The sequence below is a fragment of the Amblyomma americanum genome, chromosome 5 (assembly GCF_052857255.1).
Source record: "Amblyomma americanum isolate KBUSLIRL-KWMA chromosome 5, ASM5285725v1, whole genome shotgun sequence".
In the NCBI taxonomy this organism is placed as follows: domain Eukaryota; kingdom Metazoa; phylum Arthropoda; class Arachnida; order Ixodida; family Ixodidae; genus Amblyomma; species Amblyomma americanum.
In genome coordinates, this window is record NC_135501.1 from 141,127,511 (window position 1) to 141,144,750 (window position 17,240).

Genomic DNA, 17,240 nt, shown 5'->3' on the forward strand with positions numbered 1-17,240 from the left:
TATATCCCACTGTGCTCTTTTCATACCTAATAATATTACCATCATCAATTTAATTTTCATCGCGAGCTGCACAGTCCTCTATTAAACGCTCTTTTGTCAGCTTCTAAGGGTCTTCTCCTAAGGAACTGGCAAGATGCAGCCTTCAGTTACTTTCGTATTGAACACTCAACATTATTACATAGTGAAGGAAGAAGAAACGAAAGTGGGATTCATAATTGCTTCTGGGAGGTTGATTTGCTAATTATTTTCAAATTCTTCGAGTTCTTTATTTCACCTAATTGCTGTTTGTTATTTTACTTTAAATATTCTTCTTTTGCTTTTATTGACACATTTTTCAAAATTCATGTTTGGTGTTAAAATTTTGTCGTAAACTCCAAGGGAAATTTCTTTGTTTATGCAACTACACCTTGGCCAATCCCCCCGCGTGGGTATGTGCCATATACCTGGGGTGAAGAAGAAGAAGAAGAAGAAGAAGAAGAAGAAGAGGAGGAGGAAGAAGAAGAAGAAGAAGAAGAAGAAGAAGAAGAAGAAGAAGAAGGAAGAAGAAGAAGAAGAAGAAGAAGAAGAAGAAGAAGAAGAAGAAGAAGAAGAAGAAGAAGAAGAAGAAGAAAAAAATGTGGTGCGCATACGATTCATGGCGCAGAATAACAACTCTCCGGTCTCCAACCGCATAAAGTCAATGGTATTGTCTTCGCCTGAAGCTAAGCAACACCTTGAACGTATCGCTCAGGGGCTGGCTTTACGTTTCCAAGTGCAGAAAACGGAACCTTTGCACACTCTCACCCCCAGATCAGACTATCTTGAGGTGGACGTGTCGGAACTCCTGCCAATTGTTTCCTCGATGTAGTATGCTGCCCTGGGATCTGATAGGGTTACTGTAGGCACGTTAAAGATTGTAACGAAAGACTTTCCAACTCACCTTCTGGATATTGTAAATGCGTCATTGGAAAGTTCTTGGATTCCTTACAGTTGGAAAATTGCGACAATAATTTTAGTTTTGAAAAATGAAGAGAATGGATTTCATTTAGACAATATTTGGCCGATTGCTTTAACCTCAAATTTAGTAAAGCTAATAGAAAGAGTAGTACACAGTCGCCTCACAGAGCATGTTCATCACGTTAACGGCCTCAGCTCCGCACAGATTGGCTTTCGTCGCGGTTGTTCCATATGGTCCGCGCATGTGGATCTCGAGAGCCGAATACGGCTCTCAATGCGCAAGAGAGAAGTTGCGGCCTTGGTGACACTTGATGTTGCTGAAGCCTGTGACGGCATTGAACCCACAGTCCTTATTAACAATCTTGCTCAGCTACATCCACCGCACTGCATCTATTCTTGGATCTGTGAGTTTTTAAAAGATAGAATTTTCTTCTGTACAGACGGATCTTTCTGTTCTAATACCTACGTTCAATCAAGAGGTGTGCCGCAAGGATCTGTTTTGTCTCCACTGCTTTTCAACATATTGGTTCGGGACATACCCATTCATCCAAACATTACAGTTTATATATACGCATGTGATATAGCTTTTTTCGCTTCAGCAAATATTCATTCACTATACGAGTGTTTGCAGGCATACCTGAATGCTATTGAAGTCTGGTTGAACCAAATCAATTTATCACTTAATGTGAGGAAATGTGGCGTGCTGGTAGTACCGCCCGACACTCCTTTGTACATCTCGCTAGTATACCGCTCCACTCCAATTCCGCAGGTGGAATCGGTTACATACTTAGGCGTTACTTAGGATCAAAGTTTGTACTGGCGACACCATATTAAGAATAATGTTATTAAAGGGGAAGGTGCTCTGGGCCGGTTGACACGAGTTGGAAATATAAAATTTGGCATGCGTCGTGACACGTTACTGTTGCTCTATAAGGCTTATATGCGAGCGATTCCGGAATTTGGTTGTGTCTTGTTCTCTGGTAGCGCAAACTACAAGCTGCAGCCATTAGCTTTACTGGAAAGGCGTGCCCTACGGCTATGCCTCGGGCTCCCAAAATCAGCTTCAAACGCTGTCCTTTATCTAGAAGCCCGTATCCCCGATCTCTTTTCCCGCTTCAAACTTCTAACAGTGCGTACTTTCCTCAGGTCCTTTGACCCGGCCCCCGGCGCTAGTAGTCCCATTTTTCTATCCCAACCACACCTGTTTTTCACTAATCATTGGCCACGCTATCAGCTTCCGCAAGTTAGGTTCACGCAGATTTTGTTAGCCCCGCTTCAGGTTAATCTGATCTCCTTGCAACAAGTTGCAGATACGCAGGCTGACCCCGTCGACTATTATGACCATACTTTCTCGTACCATGCGAAACATATGCCCGTAAATATACTAAATGGTCTCCTTTCTGAACACCTACAGAATATTCCTCTTCATACTGTTACCTCCACTGATACCTCCGGCAGCTTTGAGAAGGCGGTGCTTGGGATATATTCGCAGGAGCTGGCTTGGAGCTATTCCGTTCGTATCCCAGATTATACTCCTATATTCTTCGCAGAGTTTCTGGCCATTGGTTTGGCTCTTCTCAAACTTCCTAGGCATGTAGCACCGGTTCTTATTCTTGCAGGCTGCTTTTCAGTTCTGGTCTCTCTCCAAAATTTGGGAAAATCTTTATTGAATCGTTCGCTTAGGTTTTTGTTCCGCGCACAGTGCGTGAGATCCGCTTTGTCTGGGTACCTGGGCGTTCGGGCGTCTATTTTAACGAAGTGGCTGATTTATTGGCAAGGTCAGCTCTCAGCGGTCCTGTAATCTATCCCGTCGCTCACCTCATTCTGGTAGAAACTTCACGTTTCCAGCGCTTCCAACATATTTCAGCCAACCTGAGTGATCCATTGCTCAATACCGTGGATTTTAACCACTTAAAGTTCCAACGGAATATCCGGTGGTGTAAATCAAGGCTTTGTGAGGTGCCAATGACGCTTCTGCGATGCAGAATCCCTCACTTAAATTTGTACTTATGCAGATGTGGGTTCGCTGCGACAAACCTTTGTGTATTATGTGGGCAAGTCGAAACAATAGATCATTTTCTCCTCTCTTGCCGGCGGTTCGCAGTTAAGAGAAAACAGTATTCGGAGGTCCCTATTTCGAGGTTAGGGCTCCCTTTGTATCTTCAAGTTGTTATTTCGTTCGGTGCGAGCGCAAAGGGATTCCTGTTAATCAGTGTCTGCGGCTACCTTCATGATTACACCTACAGAAAATTTTGTCGCATGTCCAAAAATGCTCGATTCTATTCTCGGTAATTCATATTTCTTTACTTCATTTGACCTTTCCACTTTTTATCTTGATTCAGTCTTCTCACGCTTATTTTTCTCCGCGCAAATACCTCCTTGGGATTATCTACTGAAACTTGGCCAATCCCCTGCGTGGCTATGTGCATGCTTACTATGGAGAAGAAAAAGAAGAATGTGGTGCGGCTCCAGAAGCAGAAGAAGTCGCCGTTCTGCATGGTCGCTTCACCGTTCTGCTCTGCGGCCGTTGCACGTAAGCGGTTTGTGGAACTCGCAACTGACTCAATAGAAACAAGCCTTGCCTCGCACACCTACCGCGATCTCGTCGAAGGGCTAGTTTCTTCGAGCGTGCTGTTTCAGAAGTTTGGGCCCTAATTTCAGCACAGCTGTTTTCCCTGCACCTGGACTCTGAACCAAATCAATTCTGTGCATGCCCCCTTGCTTGATTTTTTCCGTAGCATCCCAACTCTCAGATCCTCCAGAAATCCCATACAGCCGCGGGGGGAGCATTTTCGTAATTTAAGTTGCTGGGACCTAAATTTTGTCCAAACAATAACTGAAACGTCGAAGAGACAAGGACGCGAAAGAAGAACATTAAACGACTTGGGCGCTGGTTGATTTGACAATGCATTCTCGGGGTCCTTGTCATTACGATGTTGGCGTCTAAATGCGTTTCTAACGCCCCTCCCTCCCTTTTCGACGCGACAGAGGCCTTCGTGTTTTGGAACACTGATCACTTATGCCCCAACTTCTGTATTTCAGTCTTCCATTCTCCTCTCGTTGTACTGCCGCAGTACTTGCAGCAAGCCGAGAGTTATACATTCCAGAAAACTCATATTCGAAATCTTGCTCAGTAGGTGCGTGTGCTGTAAGCTCTGTTATACACGTTTTCAGCTGATTTATTGACTCACGCTTCTACAAACTCGTGAACATAATTCTCGCACTTCTTTCACAAGTTAATCGGTGAACGGCCGCGTCATATTTTCAGCCACGGAACACAAACCAATGCGACGCAACTTAAAGCATGAAAAATGGCGGAATCATAAAAATGAACAGAAATGTGCAATTACATTAGCTTGAGAGCCCTTCAAGAACATATTTTGTATAAGACCGGCGCCACTCTTGATGCGCTGTGCTAAACAGCTATCACCTAGTTACTGCATGAGAGACATTCGTGATTGTGTCCTGTTTCAGTCTACGACGGGCAATCGATCCAGGATGTCGATCGTTCCAGAGCGAATCCACGAGTTCTACGAGCCCCAAAAGCCGCAGGTGGGAACTGTCCTACCGAGGTACGGTGCCACTATGCGTAATTCTTTTACGACCATTGAATTTAGCGACGGATTCGGAGATAAAGGGCAGTGAGAGGCCTTGACATTCACTGCAGTTGAAGCTGTCAACGAGCAAAGCACCTCTTTGGCATGCATGTACTGCCAGCGTTTTACCACTTTTTCTTGCCTCTGAAACTGCCGTAGTCCTTCAAGTATGGCGTGGCATTTCAAGCATTGAGAAAAAAGAGGTGATTATCGGAGGTGGCGTTACCTCAAATTTTCAACCTTTGATTTCTGTAAAGAGTTGCAAATATCTTCCTTGGCAACATTAGTTCTACCCCATCCTCAAAATGTGCGCCCACTCTAAGCTCACCTTGATAACATGACCTCGCAAGGCGTACTTTAGAGAACACCCATTTCCAGTCTGACAACTACAGAGCCTAAGCCAATGCCCGCACGTGACCACGCAGGGCACATATTCGACTCTTCCGATTAGCGGCTGCAAATAAGCTTTTTCGCTTCATTTTCTGTGAGCAGTTGATTAAAAATTGACTATTGCAATGGTGAGAGCGTGCTGATGTAGAGCTGTGATATTACATGCATAAGCCAGGGGGATTTTAAAGCGTCTTGTGAAATACGTGAGGATTAGCAAGTTTGTACAGTTCTTAAGTTTATCGGCTTTGAGAATGTCTTTTCAGAGGAAAAAGAATCCACGCCCAGATTACTATCCTAGTTTTGGAAAAAATTCCATTTTGATGCATTTCCAACAGGTTGAGCTCATTTTTTACAATGCTGTGCGAGACTACGTCACTATGACTTGTGGCTGCTTTCATTTACCGCTGTGTTTGTGTTTTGTGGTGCATTGGAATTTCTGGAAAGAGGACACTTACGAAAGCAGCTATGGAGCAGGGTCCGCGTAGTCTTAATTGCTCCGCTGTGTAGTCAACGTAATATGTTGTAACTTTAACACTCCGGCGCTCAAGTGCAGATCAAAAGAAAGCGTTCACAGTAATCGGATACAACTCAAGGACGAAGCGGCTTTTCCTCGTCGAAGGACCTCCTTCCAGCCAATGGCATCAACCGATTCTCATGACCATTATAGCGTGGAAATGCAGGCAGTGGTCGGTGAAAGGCGATATAGTTTCCTCCTGCTATGGTCGGTGATAGCACCCTCTCTGCATTGTCGCGCCGCTCCCTGAATTGTCACGCTAGCGGGGTCATGGGAACTGGCTGACGCCATTGGCTGGAAGGGAAGGGAGCGCTCGACGAGGAAAAGCTGCTTCGTTCTTAAGTTGTATCTGAATACAGTTACTCCGCCAAGGGTATAACGGACAGCGCAACGGGGAACTACAAGGATGACATGCATGATTCCCTCTTTAACAAGCCTCCTAATCCCCACTTATCCACTATTTCACCTATTTTTTCATCTCAATCCACATACTGCTACGAACTCTTCTACATAACCTTATTTTCTGTGCTGGGCCTACTTCCAAAATTTTGGGGGTCCTGTGGAATTTTTTGGGTGGGCCAACTTTGAAATGCCAGCGCAGTATTTTCCAGAATGGGGTTAAGGAGGCCCCCAAAGTTTTTACCTGGGGCGGTTAAAGCTCCCACTACTCAGTGATCAAGTTACGGTGGTCGCGGTTATTCACCTTCCCTTTCTTTGCTATCAAAGAGCTCCTACTATACCCCTGCTACTTCATTGCCAGTAGGCGACGTGTCGATCTCAAACGACGTCAAATAACGAACAGGTCCTTTTTGCTCTGTTCAGTTGTCTGATATTCGCAAGCAACCATTTGATTTATGCGGGAATGTTATGCTCGGGGGGTTGATTTTGTGACCTGTGCATGGAAATTAATTTCTCATATCGTCAGCTTGTAATGCCAGAAGGCAACGAGGACTCTTAATTTTTGTCAGTATGAAATGACGTCGTAATATACCAGGATGAATGACTTCTCAAGATCTGAGCCACTGATCACAGTAATAAGCCACGTGACTCAATAATCGTCTCTCGTTGTAGATACTTTAAAAGTTCGCAGAATAACTAACCGCCTTACGCATAAATGACGCCCGACAGGCAGCGCTGTAATCCGCGCCTTTAAAGCCACAATATTTCACAAAGCCGAAATGTCTGCAGAGCTTGGTAGGGGTGATCTGGAGGGCTACTGTACGCAGGTACGGCGTTGAGCACGGCTACCTGGTGCTGGAGGACTTGAAGACGCGCGACCTGCCGCGTCCACCTCCCGCCGGTTGGGACTCTGCCAAGCGCCTGGGCCTGGTGGCCGCGGCCGCGCTGTGCATCTTCGCGGCCGTCGTGGCCTTGGGGATACTAAGTCGTGTAACACGTTCGGACGACGGCAGGAGACCCGCCGATCCGGTGCACGACAGGAATGGCACCAACGAAACCGCCGCGTGAGTAAACATGGGTCGTGGTTACTGGTTGGAAAAACTTTATTTAGGAGTCAATCAATCGGCGGGCCGCATGACTTTGTCCTCTTCCCTCTCGCTAGGCGTCGGCCGTAACCCCTTGGGATTCGGCGGCGGTCAAAGCTTGGTTGACGATGTTTCTTTAAGCATCATTACGTCGAGGCTATTGTTCGAGTTCCGTAGACACAAGGACAAAACTCAGGGGGTCTTCGCTCCACTGGTGTCATTAATTTAGAGATCCAATGTGAACATAGCTTGAATAAAAACTGCCGTCAAATGAAAATGAGGAGCAGCTGCATTAAGGCGAGAGTGCTAAAGGCCTAGTCCGCCAAAAAATCTGGCATTGGCGCTGGCGGCGCCAGCATTGTGAGCGAAACAAATTCCAGGACGCTTAAGCATCGCCTTTAAGAGTGGAACGAGATAGCGTGTTGCAGCGCTGCCAGGGAGTCCACTGAACATCATACGTTTGGTGCGACACCTTGCCCTTTGGCAAGCCCATCCCTCGCCCGAAAAGATCACGAACGGGCTGCCTGCGGTCACGCTGCTTCCTGAATTAGCCTTTGTGCGTTTCCGTTGTGATTGTGATTCGAAAGGAAAGGAAAAGAAAGGCGCAGTAACTACTTCACATATCGCTGGACACCTAAGCCACGCTCTGAGCGAAGGGAGGAAGTTTTTAGTGGAAGAGAAAAGACAAAAAGAGAAGCCGTAATAGAGATCTGCGTTTTCGTTGCGGTCACATTCACCACAAGAGCACACAGACACGTATATCACAGGCACTCGGGCGGTACGGGTTCGATGACGTCGCAGTGGTTGACACCCGCACAAAATATGACGCACACAGGTCCGGCCACCACTGCCGGCCCGTATGAAGGCCAAAAGGTCGCGAAGGGTTGCATCCACGCTTCCACCCGCCGGGGCGAGACCATCATGTTATCAACGGGCTCCGCGTCCGGATCAGTTGACGTCTTCAAAGGTTTCGTCTGCCGGTCATCCATATTCAAATGCACAACGCTTGTGCACTGTCAGTGCGCGTTAAAAATTACCAGGTCGCCGAATTTACCCAAGCCCTCCACTACGGCGTCCCTCATAGCCTGAGTCGCTTTGGATCGTAGAACTCCATAAATCGTGAAAGTGGTTCAATTCTGTGAACATTGCCGCCGCGCCGCGGACACTCGCACATCCTCCTCGCTCGAATCTCTGCTCGGCGCTTTTCTGAGCGATGATTGGCCCTTCCAGCTGTCGACCGGGAAACGCGCGTGGAAGGATATTTTCTATTTCGTTTTTCGTCGGCGCCATTCGCAGGCTGGTTGGTTGGTAAACCTTTACAGTCAAGGGGCGGGATGCCCGAGATCTAGGGTCGGCCAAGACTCCTTGCAATCTGGCAGCCTCTAGAGCAGGACTTATGAGTGTGCGTTGGTCGTTCAGGGTGGAGCTGCGTACACGAGCCTCCCAAGTGTGGTACGTGATTGTAGGTGTGTATTGCAGTGTTCAAGCCCAGACCGTAAGAACGAGGTCTGCTGAAGTGCCGCAGTAGTTACACGTCGGGGCATAACGTTTAGGAAAGATTATATTATATCACTTTTGGATTCCCAGAAGTGTCCAACTGGAGTTATGGCAAAGGAGGGCCTACGTATTATAGTATGTTCTGGGTGCGGACCTGTATAGAGTTGGCGAGAAAGACGGTAGTGTTGGAGCAGTTCGCATGAAGTCATTATGGCGGTCCTTCGTGACCAGGCCGGGCATGTCGGAGGCGGGATGACAAGCTGCTCGAAAATGAGCCCTAGAGCTAGCTCGTGTGCCCCCACATTACCCATTAGATCTAGGTGAGCCGGAGCCCATAGCAGGAGGGTGAGGCGTTTAGGTGGATTCGATGTAAGTACGCGAAATGCTTCAATTGAAATACGGCCACAGATGAATTTCAGAACGGCGCGCTGTGAGCCGCTGATGATTACCTTAGCTTTGGAAGTGGAGAATGCAAGAACAATAGCTAACTCTTCCGCTGTGGTGATATGTGGACAGCGCGCCGCGCAAGAGGCATGAAGAGTCATGGTCTCTTCTGCTGCTACCGCCGTCACAGCAGTCCAGTAGTGTGGTCTGCCGCGTCAGCGTAAAGTGCATTAAGTCGGCCCGCATAACGCTGTTGGAGCTACTTGGCCCGGACTTTTCGTCTATCTTGATGATGGGTGGGATGCATGTTTCAGGGGAGAGGAAGAGTCTTGATGTTGGTCCTGATGGCAGATGGGAGACTGGCCACCGAGGATGGTGGATGGAGGGGAATGATACGAAGTTGGTCGAGAATAGAGCGGCCTTTGGAAGTTAGTTGAGAGGCGTTAGCGCTGGGCTAGGACAGCAGCCTCAATCAGCAGGTCAGCCATGTTGGAGGCACCAAGGGCAAGGAGTTTGTCGTCAGGAGTAGAGAGAGGAAGGCCCAGGACTGTTTTGACGCCACTGCGGATAAGTCAGTCGAGGTGGTGATTCTCCGTGAGCGTGAGACGTCAATAGGGCGCATGCAGTGTAAGCAGTACGACTCAGGGAAAATGCTTGAAAGAGAGGAAGGAGGTTGGCCTCCTTCATGCCTGCCCATTTCCTGTAAACGCGCTGTATGAGACGGGCGGTCTGCTGCGTGCACCGAACCAGGCGTTGTATCGTGGTTGCGGTGCATTTCAGTGCTCAAGACGGAGTAAAAATGGCGTCGTGCTGTTCGCGATTGCTCGAGAAAATAATGACATCAGCCGCAGAAAAAAGTGGATCCATAGCATCGCCCTTAAGGATTTTGTTCCTATAAAGCACACCGTCCTCGGCAAAGTACTGTGAATTTCGTGGTACCTAAACTAGTGTGCAGACTTGAAACTTCTTGCGAGATCATCAGAAAGCTGATAGTCTTGCTTAATTCACTGATCATTGCACGTCGTTTCACACGCTAATCTTTCCATTTCATAGCACTGCTTTGTGTGTCCTATTCGCGTCGGTTGGCGTGCGGATTACGCCTATTACAGCCACTTTAATTTCTGAATATCAGTGTGGGTTTTCGTGAAAATCGTTTGCATCGCAGACGTTAATTTATTTTTGCTAGTAAATACACGTGCTTCTGACATGGTGCCAAATAGAAAACATGTTGATTTTCGTAGCGTATGCTGTAGTCTCCATCCCGTGTGGCCCATAGCTCTAGTGTGGTAGCTTTTAGTGTGGTAGCTCTAGTGTGGTTATACCATAGTCTGTCTAGGGATGGTAGGTGATGTTAATTTTTAGAGCAATTAAAGCGTTTGTTCGACCGCCGTGGCTTCGCGCCACTCTACCGCGATTCCAAGATCTAATGCAACCTGAAAAGCGAGTCACAGAAAAGGTGCCTTTTAGAGGGAATTTTTGTGATAAACTGCATTGAATGATGTTTTCAAAATAACACCAGTTGCTTTAACTCTGCAGATTATAAGATAGTACGAATCGTTTCCGTGAGGCTCACTCAGTCACGGAAGGACTACATCATTTATTATCGCGCTTTACAGTGCTGAATATTGATTCAGCCCGGACATCTGAAGCACTCCTTAAATACATTCGAGGGATTAGCGTAGATGAGTAGCATAGATCAAGAGAATGTCGCCTTTCCGACATTCAATCAAGTCTTCTGTTGGCACCCAAAAATTTCAAGCCAAACCCTTGGGCAGGCTCACTTGAGCGTAAGTCAATTAGGCTAACGAAAAAACTAGAAAATAAACTTCTTTTTCAATCAGCCGCGAAATTTGTATTGACGAGACAATACAGCTGCGGCGTGTGCATTACTTCGAGGAGCCAAGCTTAACCTTTCGGTCTGAAACTGGATGAAAAATGAAAAAGAAACGAACAAGATGCCCGTGTGGTCTGCGAAATCAGCGAATCAGCGCACGTGAAAGATCTCCAAATAGCCTTAATTAGTTCGGAAACCTCAACTACTGTTTTTTTCTATTTTCTCTTTCTTCATCACCCTTTGCTGCTACGGCTTGGTTCAAGCATCCAGCGAAGGACAGACAGAGACTGAACCTTTTGTTCGCGAGAACCTTGTTACATATACTCAGGATGGGAGGCACATTGTTCCGGTCAATGAGAAATTGCACGTCATCGATCTCGTTGCCGATCGCTTCGGCTTAGGAGTCCCGGCAGCAACGTTTGCGAGAGCGAGCTGACGAGCCGAAATTCCCCTCCTTCATCGTCCTGTTGGATGGCTTTGCTAACAAATGGGAAGGTTTCAGTGCTAGGAAAACGGATTTATAAAGTGGACTTTCATCTCCCATGAATAAAACGCCATCGTAAAGGGCAGATGCGTCCTTCATGATCAAAGTGGACTTATGTCACAGAGTACATTTAAAAATCTTTACGAACGCGCAAATAATCAGAATGCTGCCATCTGTGGAGCACATTTTGAATGATAAAGAGCCAAGTTTGTGCACTTCCCAAACATTTCGCATAATGCTTGTGGAGAACAAGTGCAGTGTCTATAGGGCACAAAACACAAAAGCCAGTCACTTTTTGGAAACTATTTTCCTTTTTTCTGACAATAATATTACTAAGAACCTGGGTAACGGCATAAATTCATCCGGCATGTATGTCGGCGAACAGAAACGCCTTTTCGCATTAAAACTTGCAGTCTACGTCGTTATGTACGGTAGATGTAAGCAGCATAGAATGCTGGGCGGGTAAGGTGTAATCCAGGCTAGTACGGCTTACGGTGGTAGGCGCCCACCGATATTGGCCAGGACTTTTGAATTCTGAATGCACGCTCCGTCCCGTTTATCTACCTTGTGGTCTGTATGTTTTCGCGCCTGTAATCCAAAGATGTACCAACTTGCCCAGCAAGACGTTCTTTTAAGCACGTTGTCACATTCCCTCGCTGCTGCTTAAGTTACGCAGCGCGCAGGTTCTTCCGAGCTCTTTTCGCTGCTTGGGACTCTCCGCCATTAGTCGCTTTTCTTACCTCAACGGCGCACTTGGTTTCCTTTACCACTTTTGATACTTAACGTGCGGTCTCTTTTTGCGTTTGTCGTGTCCGTCTTTAGTAGCGTGTTTACCGTCCCTCGCTGCTTTCACTGTTTGACGTGCCATAACATTCGCGCCGCCTTCATCGGCCGTTGAAGCGCGCACTCGGGTGCCTTGACCGCCTTCTTGCATTCTTGTGTTGGCTTATTAATCTGCTCGTGGTGACTGAGGCGAGCCCCTAAATCATTTTTTTCATCCGTCTGCATCGCACAGCCACGGCGGCAGCGCTACTGGTGCCGAAGTTCTAGGAGGGCAGAGGGAACAGGCGAAAATTGACAAAAAGGATAGTTTAATTAGAGCGTGTGGCGCCAGAGTTAAGTGGGTAAAACGCCTAATGGGAGTTGTCTAAGGTGCCGGGAAGAAGAAATAGTGTGCTTACGTCGGAGTTTAACCGTCTCACCAAAGCGCCAGGAGTGGAATGAGGTCTATCATCAATCTATGTGCTTATGTGTCCCATGAGTCTTTGTGTCCTCGGCTTTGGCGCGATGTGCACTTCCGGTAAAGTAGAGAACGACCAGTTCCGCATTTATGGGCATTAGCTACGGCAGAATCAGCAGCAACTGAAGATGCTATTTATTTATACGGTCCACCGAAGATCGCCCAAAAGCTTGTTGTTGTTGTTCTTCTTCTTCACCCCAGGTATATGGCACATACCCATAGCTTGTTCTTCGACTTCTACTTCTCCGTCTTCTTGAAAGCTCACGTGTATAACATGAATAGCCTATTCTCCTGCCTACGTGGCCATGCTTGCAATGTACGGTATGCGTGACCATGTATTCTCTCTATACTTTGAAGGCTTACAAAGACATCGGTGTTCTGATTCAATGTTTAGCTGCGGTGAATTTAAGAGGACAGATTGCCGATTTGTTTTTTATGCCGCGAGCAAAAGAAAGCATCTATCTATAGAGAGCGAAGAATTTGACCATTTTTTACGCACTTCTCCATGTAAAGTTAAAAATTTTGAAACTTTTTGTTTGCGTCCTGATTATGATCGTCATGATTGGGCTCAGAAAGAGTCTAATGGCCCATCAGCCACAATCGGGTATGTGATCTTACCGTGTGATGACGTAGGTTTATGCAGACGGCGGCCACATGACTTGACGGGATCTGGCATTAGCCGCTACCGCTGTAAGAACGATGGCGCATCACGTGCCAGACCTATGCGCCCGGTTCGGGCAGGAAACAAGGTTGCAGATATGTTAGTGCCTCCAGCAGCATTCAGTGAAACTCTCCCGAGATACTTGCCTGCGATGCAGTCCAGAAAATTGCCCCGATGCCATGTTCGTAACGCTCTGTTTTTCCTCACTGCAGGGCTCCGAAGTTCTATGTCGTCACCGAAATTGAAGACGACATAGAGAAGGACCTTGATGTGGAGTCCGCAGCCGAGTCCTCACAGCTGTACGGTGTCCATGAAGCGGCATCGAAGCGCCGAAAACCATCGGCCGTGGAGACCGCACCTGGACGAATAGGGAACTCACCTTCGCGATGGGGCCACCTCATGACCACTCCGGGAATGTTTGACGGAGAAGACGACACTGTTACGTTTGGGGATGGCGTCAGCAGCGACATAGCAACCGACTCCGTTGCCGCGGATACTACCTTAAAACCTTTGCATTGGCTTGGCCGAACAAAATCTGCGATAAACGGGACTCACTCTCCAGCGAAGGACACGAAGAGAAACCGCGTATTCTAATGCGACCAAAACACACGTATTTTTTCTTTTATATGAAGGACGATGATCTCTGTGTTTATTTGGTGTTACTGGCAGTGCATAAGCATGCGAGCCGTTTGGAGTGATTAATAAACTGAGCTCTGTACTAACGACTACTAAACGTGTGCAAATCGGTAATTCAGTACTTCGAACCTCTTGCTCCATTTCGTATTTTAAACAAATTGCACTGGCTGCGTTCTCTATTCGTGTTGTTAATGGACTCTGCCCCATTCTGCCATACTAGCTTATTTGGTAGAGCTACTGCCCCGACAGGTAGGGCTCCCAAGTTGGATCCCCAGCCGACGAGGAGCTTTCATAACGCTGAGCAGTTTCAGGGCAGGCTGTATAGATTTTCTTTGTAGCGATATGGCGGCAATGTTTCTGACGTCACGGAGATCATGGAGCATCTAATGGCGATTTTGCCTGCATATACGCAAAACACTGGCGTTTGCTGCTTCCTTGGCGAGTTTTGAGATCGGGCCGCTTGCCGTTTGACAGGAGACTTAGAAAGCTGTGCGGCAGCGCAGGCGCTTCATTTCTTGCGCAACGCAGATTTCGACTCGCGGTTTGGGTGCAGTCGTGATGGGCTAGCACATATTATCTTAATCTCTCCACATGGTCACCAAACACAACCCTCTTATTCTATTCCAGATTCCTTTTGCTGAGTGGCAGTGCTATATAATGTTGCCTGCTGCCGGATTCTCCGCCTTCCTCCGCACAAAATCTTCCTGTCTTTATGGGACGCTTATCAGTAGTACTTCAATATTTTAAATATACTCCACATTGGGAGTCTTTCATAAACGCGTAATTCCGTTTCGTCAAAGTCAAACAACCGCAACTTCCGATTTGGCCTCCTGGCTCGTATGAAATATATTCAAATCGCAGCGACAAAATTTATTTTCACCGTTAAGTAGCGCTGCTTAACTGGAACAAGTAATTGTCGAATGGCACTGTGCCCTTCGGAGAACTTAATCATGCCCCTTAACACATAGGACTTGAATTATTTGGTGAACTGCACTTCGGAAGGGGATAGTGACAGTTGGCGCGGTAGAGAACTCATGCAGCTCTCCAAAAAATTGGATGCGCACCTCAAGCAGCCAGCTTCACGAGTTGGTCAGAAGCTCGGGTAGCGCTAGTCAGAACGTGCCTATTGCCTATTATTTAGCATCACTTGTTTGATGCAGTGTATAAAGCCATTCCTGGCATATTCCTCCATATTCATCTCTTCCTTCATTCCGCAGAGCCACGAAAGTGTACCCTAGGTACCAGGTTGTTGTCAGTGTGCTTCAGCACTAATTGCAAACATCTAGTATAGCACAGTGGCTTTCTCAATACGTGCCATTCTGTCGCGGGATTGGAAAAGAAACATTAATCCAACCTCGCTACCCAAACTGAATAGTAATTTTCTGCTAATCTCCTTATCATGCTGCAAACCAACCCTAAGCGCTTTGGTAAGAGAGATAAACTTTATGAAACTAATACTATTTAGATTTCTCTGTGTGACAACTCCAGCTCAGCAGTAACCATATTAGCTTTACCCATTGTCATGAAAGATCATTTTGTTCAGTTTCTGCTAACCAGTACACTCATGACAATCCTGATATACCGCTATCTTCGCATTCACCGGTGGAAAGCATTACTTTAACTCACACGGCACTGTTAAAATGTTATTGACTCGCTTAACTGTTGATCTGCTTTTATATTTCAGGTTATCTTTTGTAATATCTTAAGAACCGTAAATATACTTGTGGACCTACTGTTTCTCAATTTACACCACTTCATACTGGATACATTACTCTTGACTGGCCATTTTTAGAGCGCATTCCTGTCTTCAAGAAAGGTGAACGATCATACTCGGGTAATAAATAGCCCCCAATTTTACTGACTAGTGTGTTCATCAAAAAATAACGCAACATTTTACTTTTTGTCGCTTCCTTTCTATAGTTTATGTAATTTTTTCATCCAAATCATCACGGCTGCGTGAAAAGGATTCATTTGGGAGCGAAGTAGCCGTGTTCGTTCATGACATTCATTTCAGGCTTCATCGCAACAGCCAAGTTGATGCTATATTTCTAGCTTTCGGGAATGCGTTGGAAGAGTACGTCACTGCCTCTTTTTGCTTAGCGTGACTCGGACAAATCTCCATTCACGAGTTCTTAACTGGATCCAAGGCTTTCTAACCTACCGGTGGAGTTTGTTTCCACTCACAGTGTTTGGTCCTTTGTTTCAAGTGTTCTTCCAGATGTACATCAAGGAACGCTCCTTTACCTGTATGTCCAACATTCTCAGATAAAAAAAAATTGAATATTCCAAAATGGCAAGGTACTGTAAAAGAAATATTGAATGTAATGGTTCATTCTTTCAATGCGTAGCAAAATCTGCCATAGAAGAAGCTTTCTCTTAATGGCCATACTTACCACAAGCCAGTCATCAGTAATTGCCGTACACGCTCTCAAATTTCTTGTAATGTCTCACATACGGACCGTAGAGGTATGAATGAATAAATAAAATAAAAAATAATTATGAATTTGGTCTTCTTCAGGGTCCCACTTTGTATGATATATAAGGACTAGTACCACTTTATAGATGATAATAATAGTTTATTCACCCACTGTTAGTATAAATATGAGCCACATTCGTGCATTTAAAACTCACTCGCTCCTACAGCCATCTCTAGGTTGTCGCACGATAGCAATGCGGACAATTTCAATGAAGAAAGTGCACTCTCGGGCCAGCGCTGGAAAACCTCGGTACAGCTCAAATCTGCGTAGCGTCGCTGAGAGCTTCCTGACCTAAAGGCTTTATTAGTTTGAAAGCTTTCGCAGCAAGAAAAAAAGAACATGAAATAAACTGAACAAGGTCATCCTTGTTAGATCATGGCACTATAAATCCAAGAGGCAATTAGCGAGCCCATCACCTGCTTCGCTAGTTATTCTAATTAATTATTCGGCTTGAAGTGGGAACCTTACTGGTCGGCACTCAAGGGGAAAGATATCCGCGTAGCCATGGTCTCGTTAACAGTGGGCTTTAAGAAAAACACCCTCAGAAGAATCATACTTCGAAAGCATGCGAGCTGCTGAGAAAAACCTTTCTTCTGATGAGAAAACTACAGAAGCGGTCAAGTGAAGCCCATCTCCATTTCCTTTCCTTAACACTTGCGTCAGTTTTTTCAGTTTAATGGATTTTGTTGCGCCCTAAATGATTGAATCCGGGCTCAAAAACTTTAGTTTGCAAACGTTCGAGGCTAATGATATCTCAGTAGTCTCCAAGTTACTCTTTCATTAATTGCAGTCGTGTGCCCTAACAACAAGCCTGAAATCACAGTGTTTGAGAACTGCAGCTTAGCTGGATTAAACTAAAGAAAACTGAACAAAAAATGTTCATTCCTTCGCTACGGCATGCTGTTATTGTCACTCATTTTATTTTGAAATCTGTGAATATGTTCTTGAATTACATTCTGCAGGCGCTATGGCTCAAGGCACCTTTTAAACTTAGTCTAAACGAAGATAGTTCGCTGAGTCGGACTGTATATTTTTTCCCCGAAGAGCCTTAAATCTTTCTCCATGTCCTCTTCGCCTAATAGCACATTAAACAATCATATGCTCAGT

The 17,240-nt window shown here is 46.1% G+C and overlaps 1 protein-coding gene across 1 annotated transcript; it reads left to right on the forward strand.

Moving 5' to 3' along the window:
• The first annotated feature begins 4,416 nt into the window (after window positions 1–4,416).
• On the forward strand, window positions 4,417–13,699 carry LOC144135096 (uncharacterized). Its single transcript, XM_077667852.1, has 3 exons — window positions 4,417–4,508; window positions 6,663–6,899; window positions 13,233–13,699. The coding sequence occupies exons 1-3, from the start codon at window positions 4,435–4,437 to the stop codon at window positions 13,612–13,614; spliced, it is 693 nt and encodes a 230-aa protein (XP_077523978.1). The 5' UTR covers window positions 4,417–4,434; the 3' UTR covers window positions 13,615–13,699.
• Window positions 13,700–17,240: the final 3,541 nt, after the last annotated feature.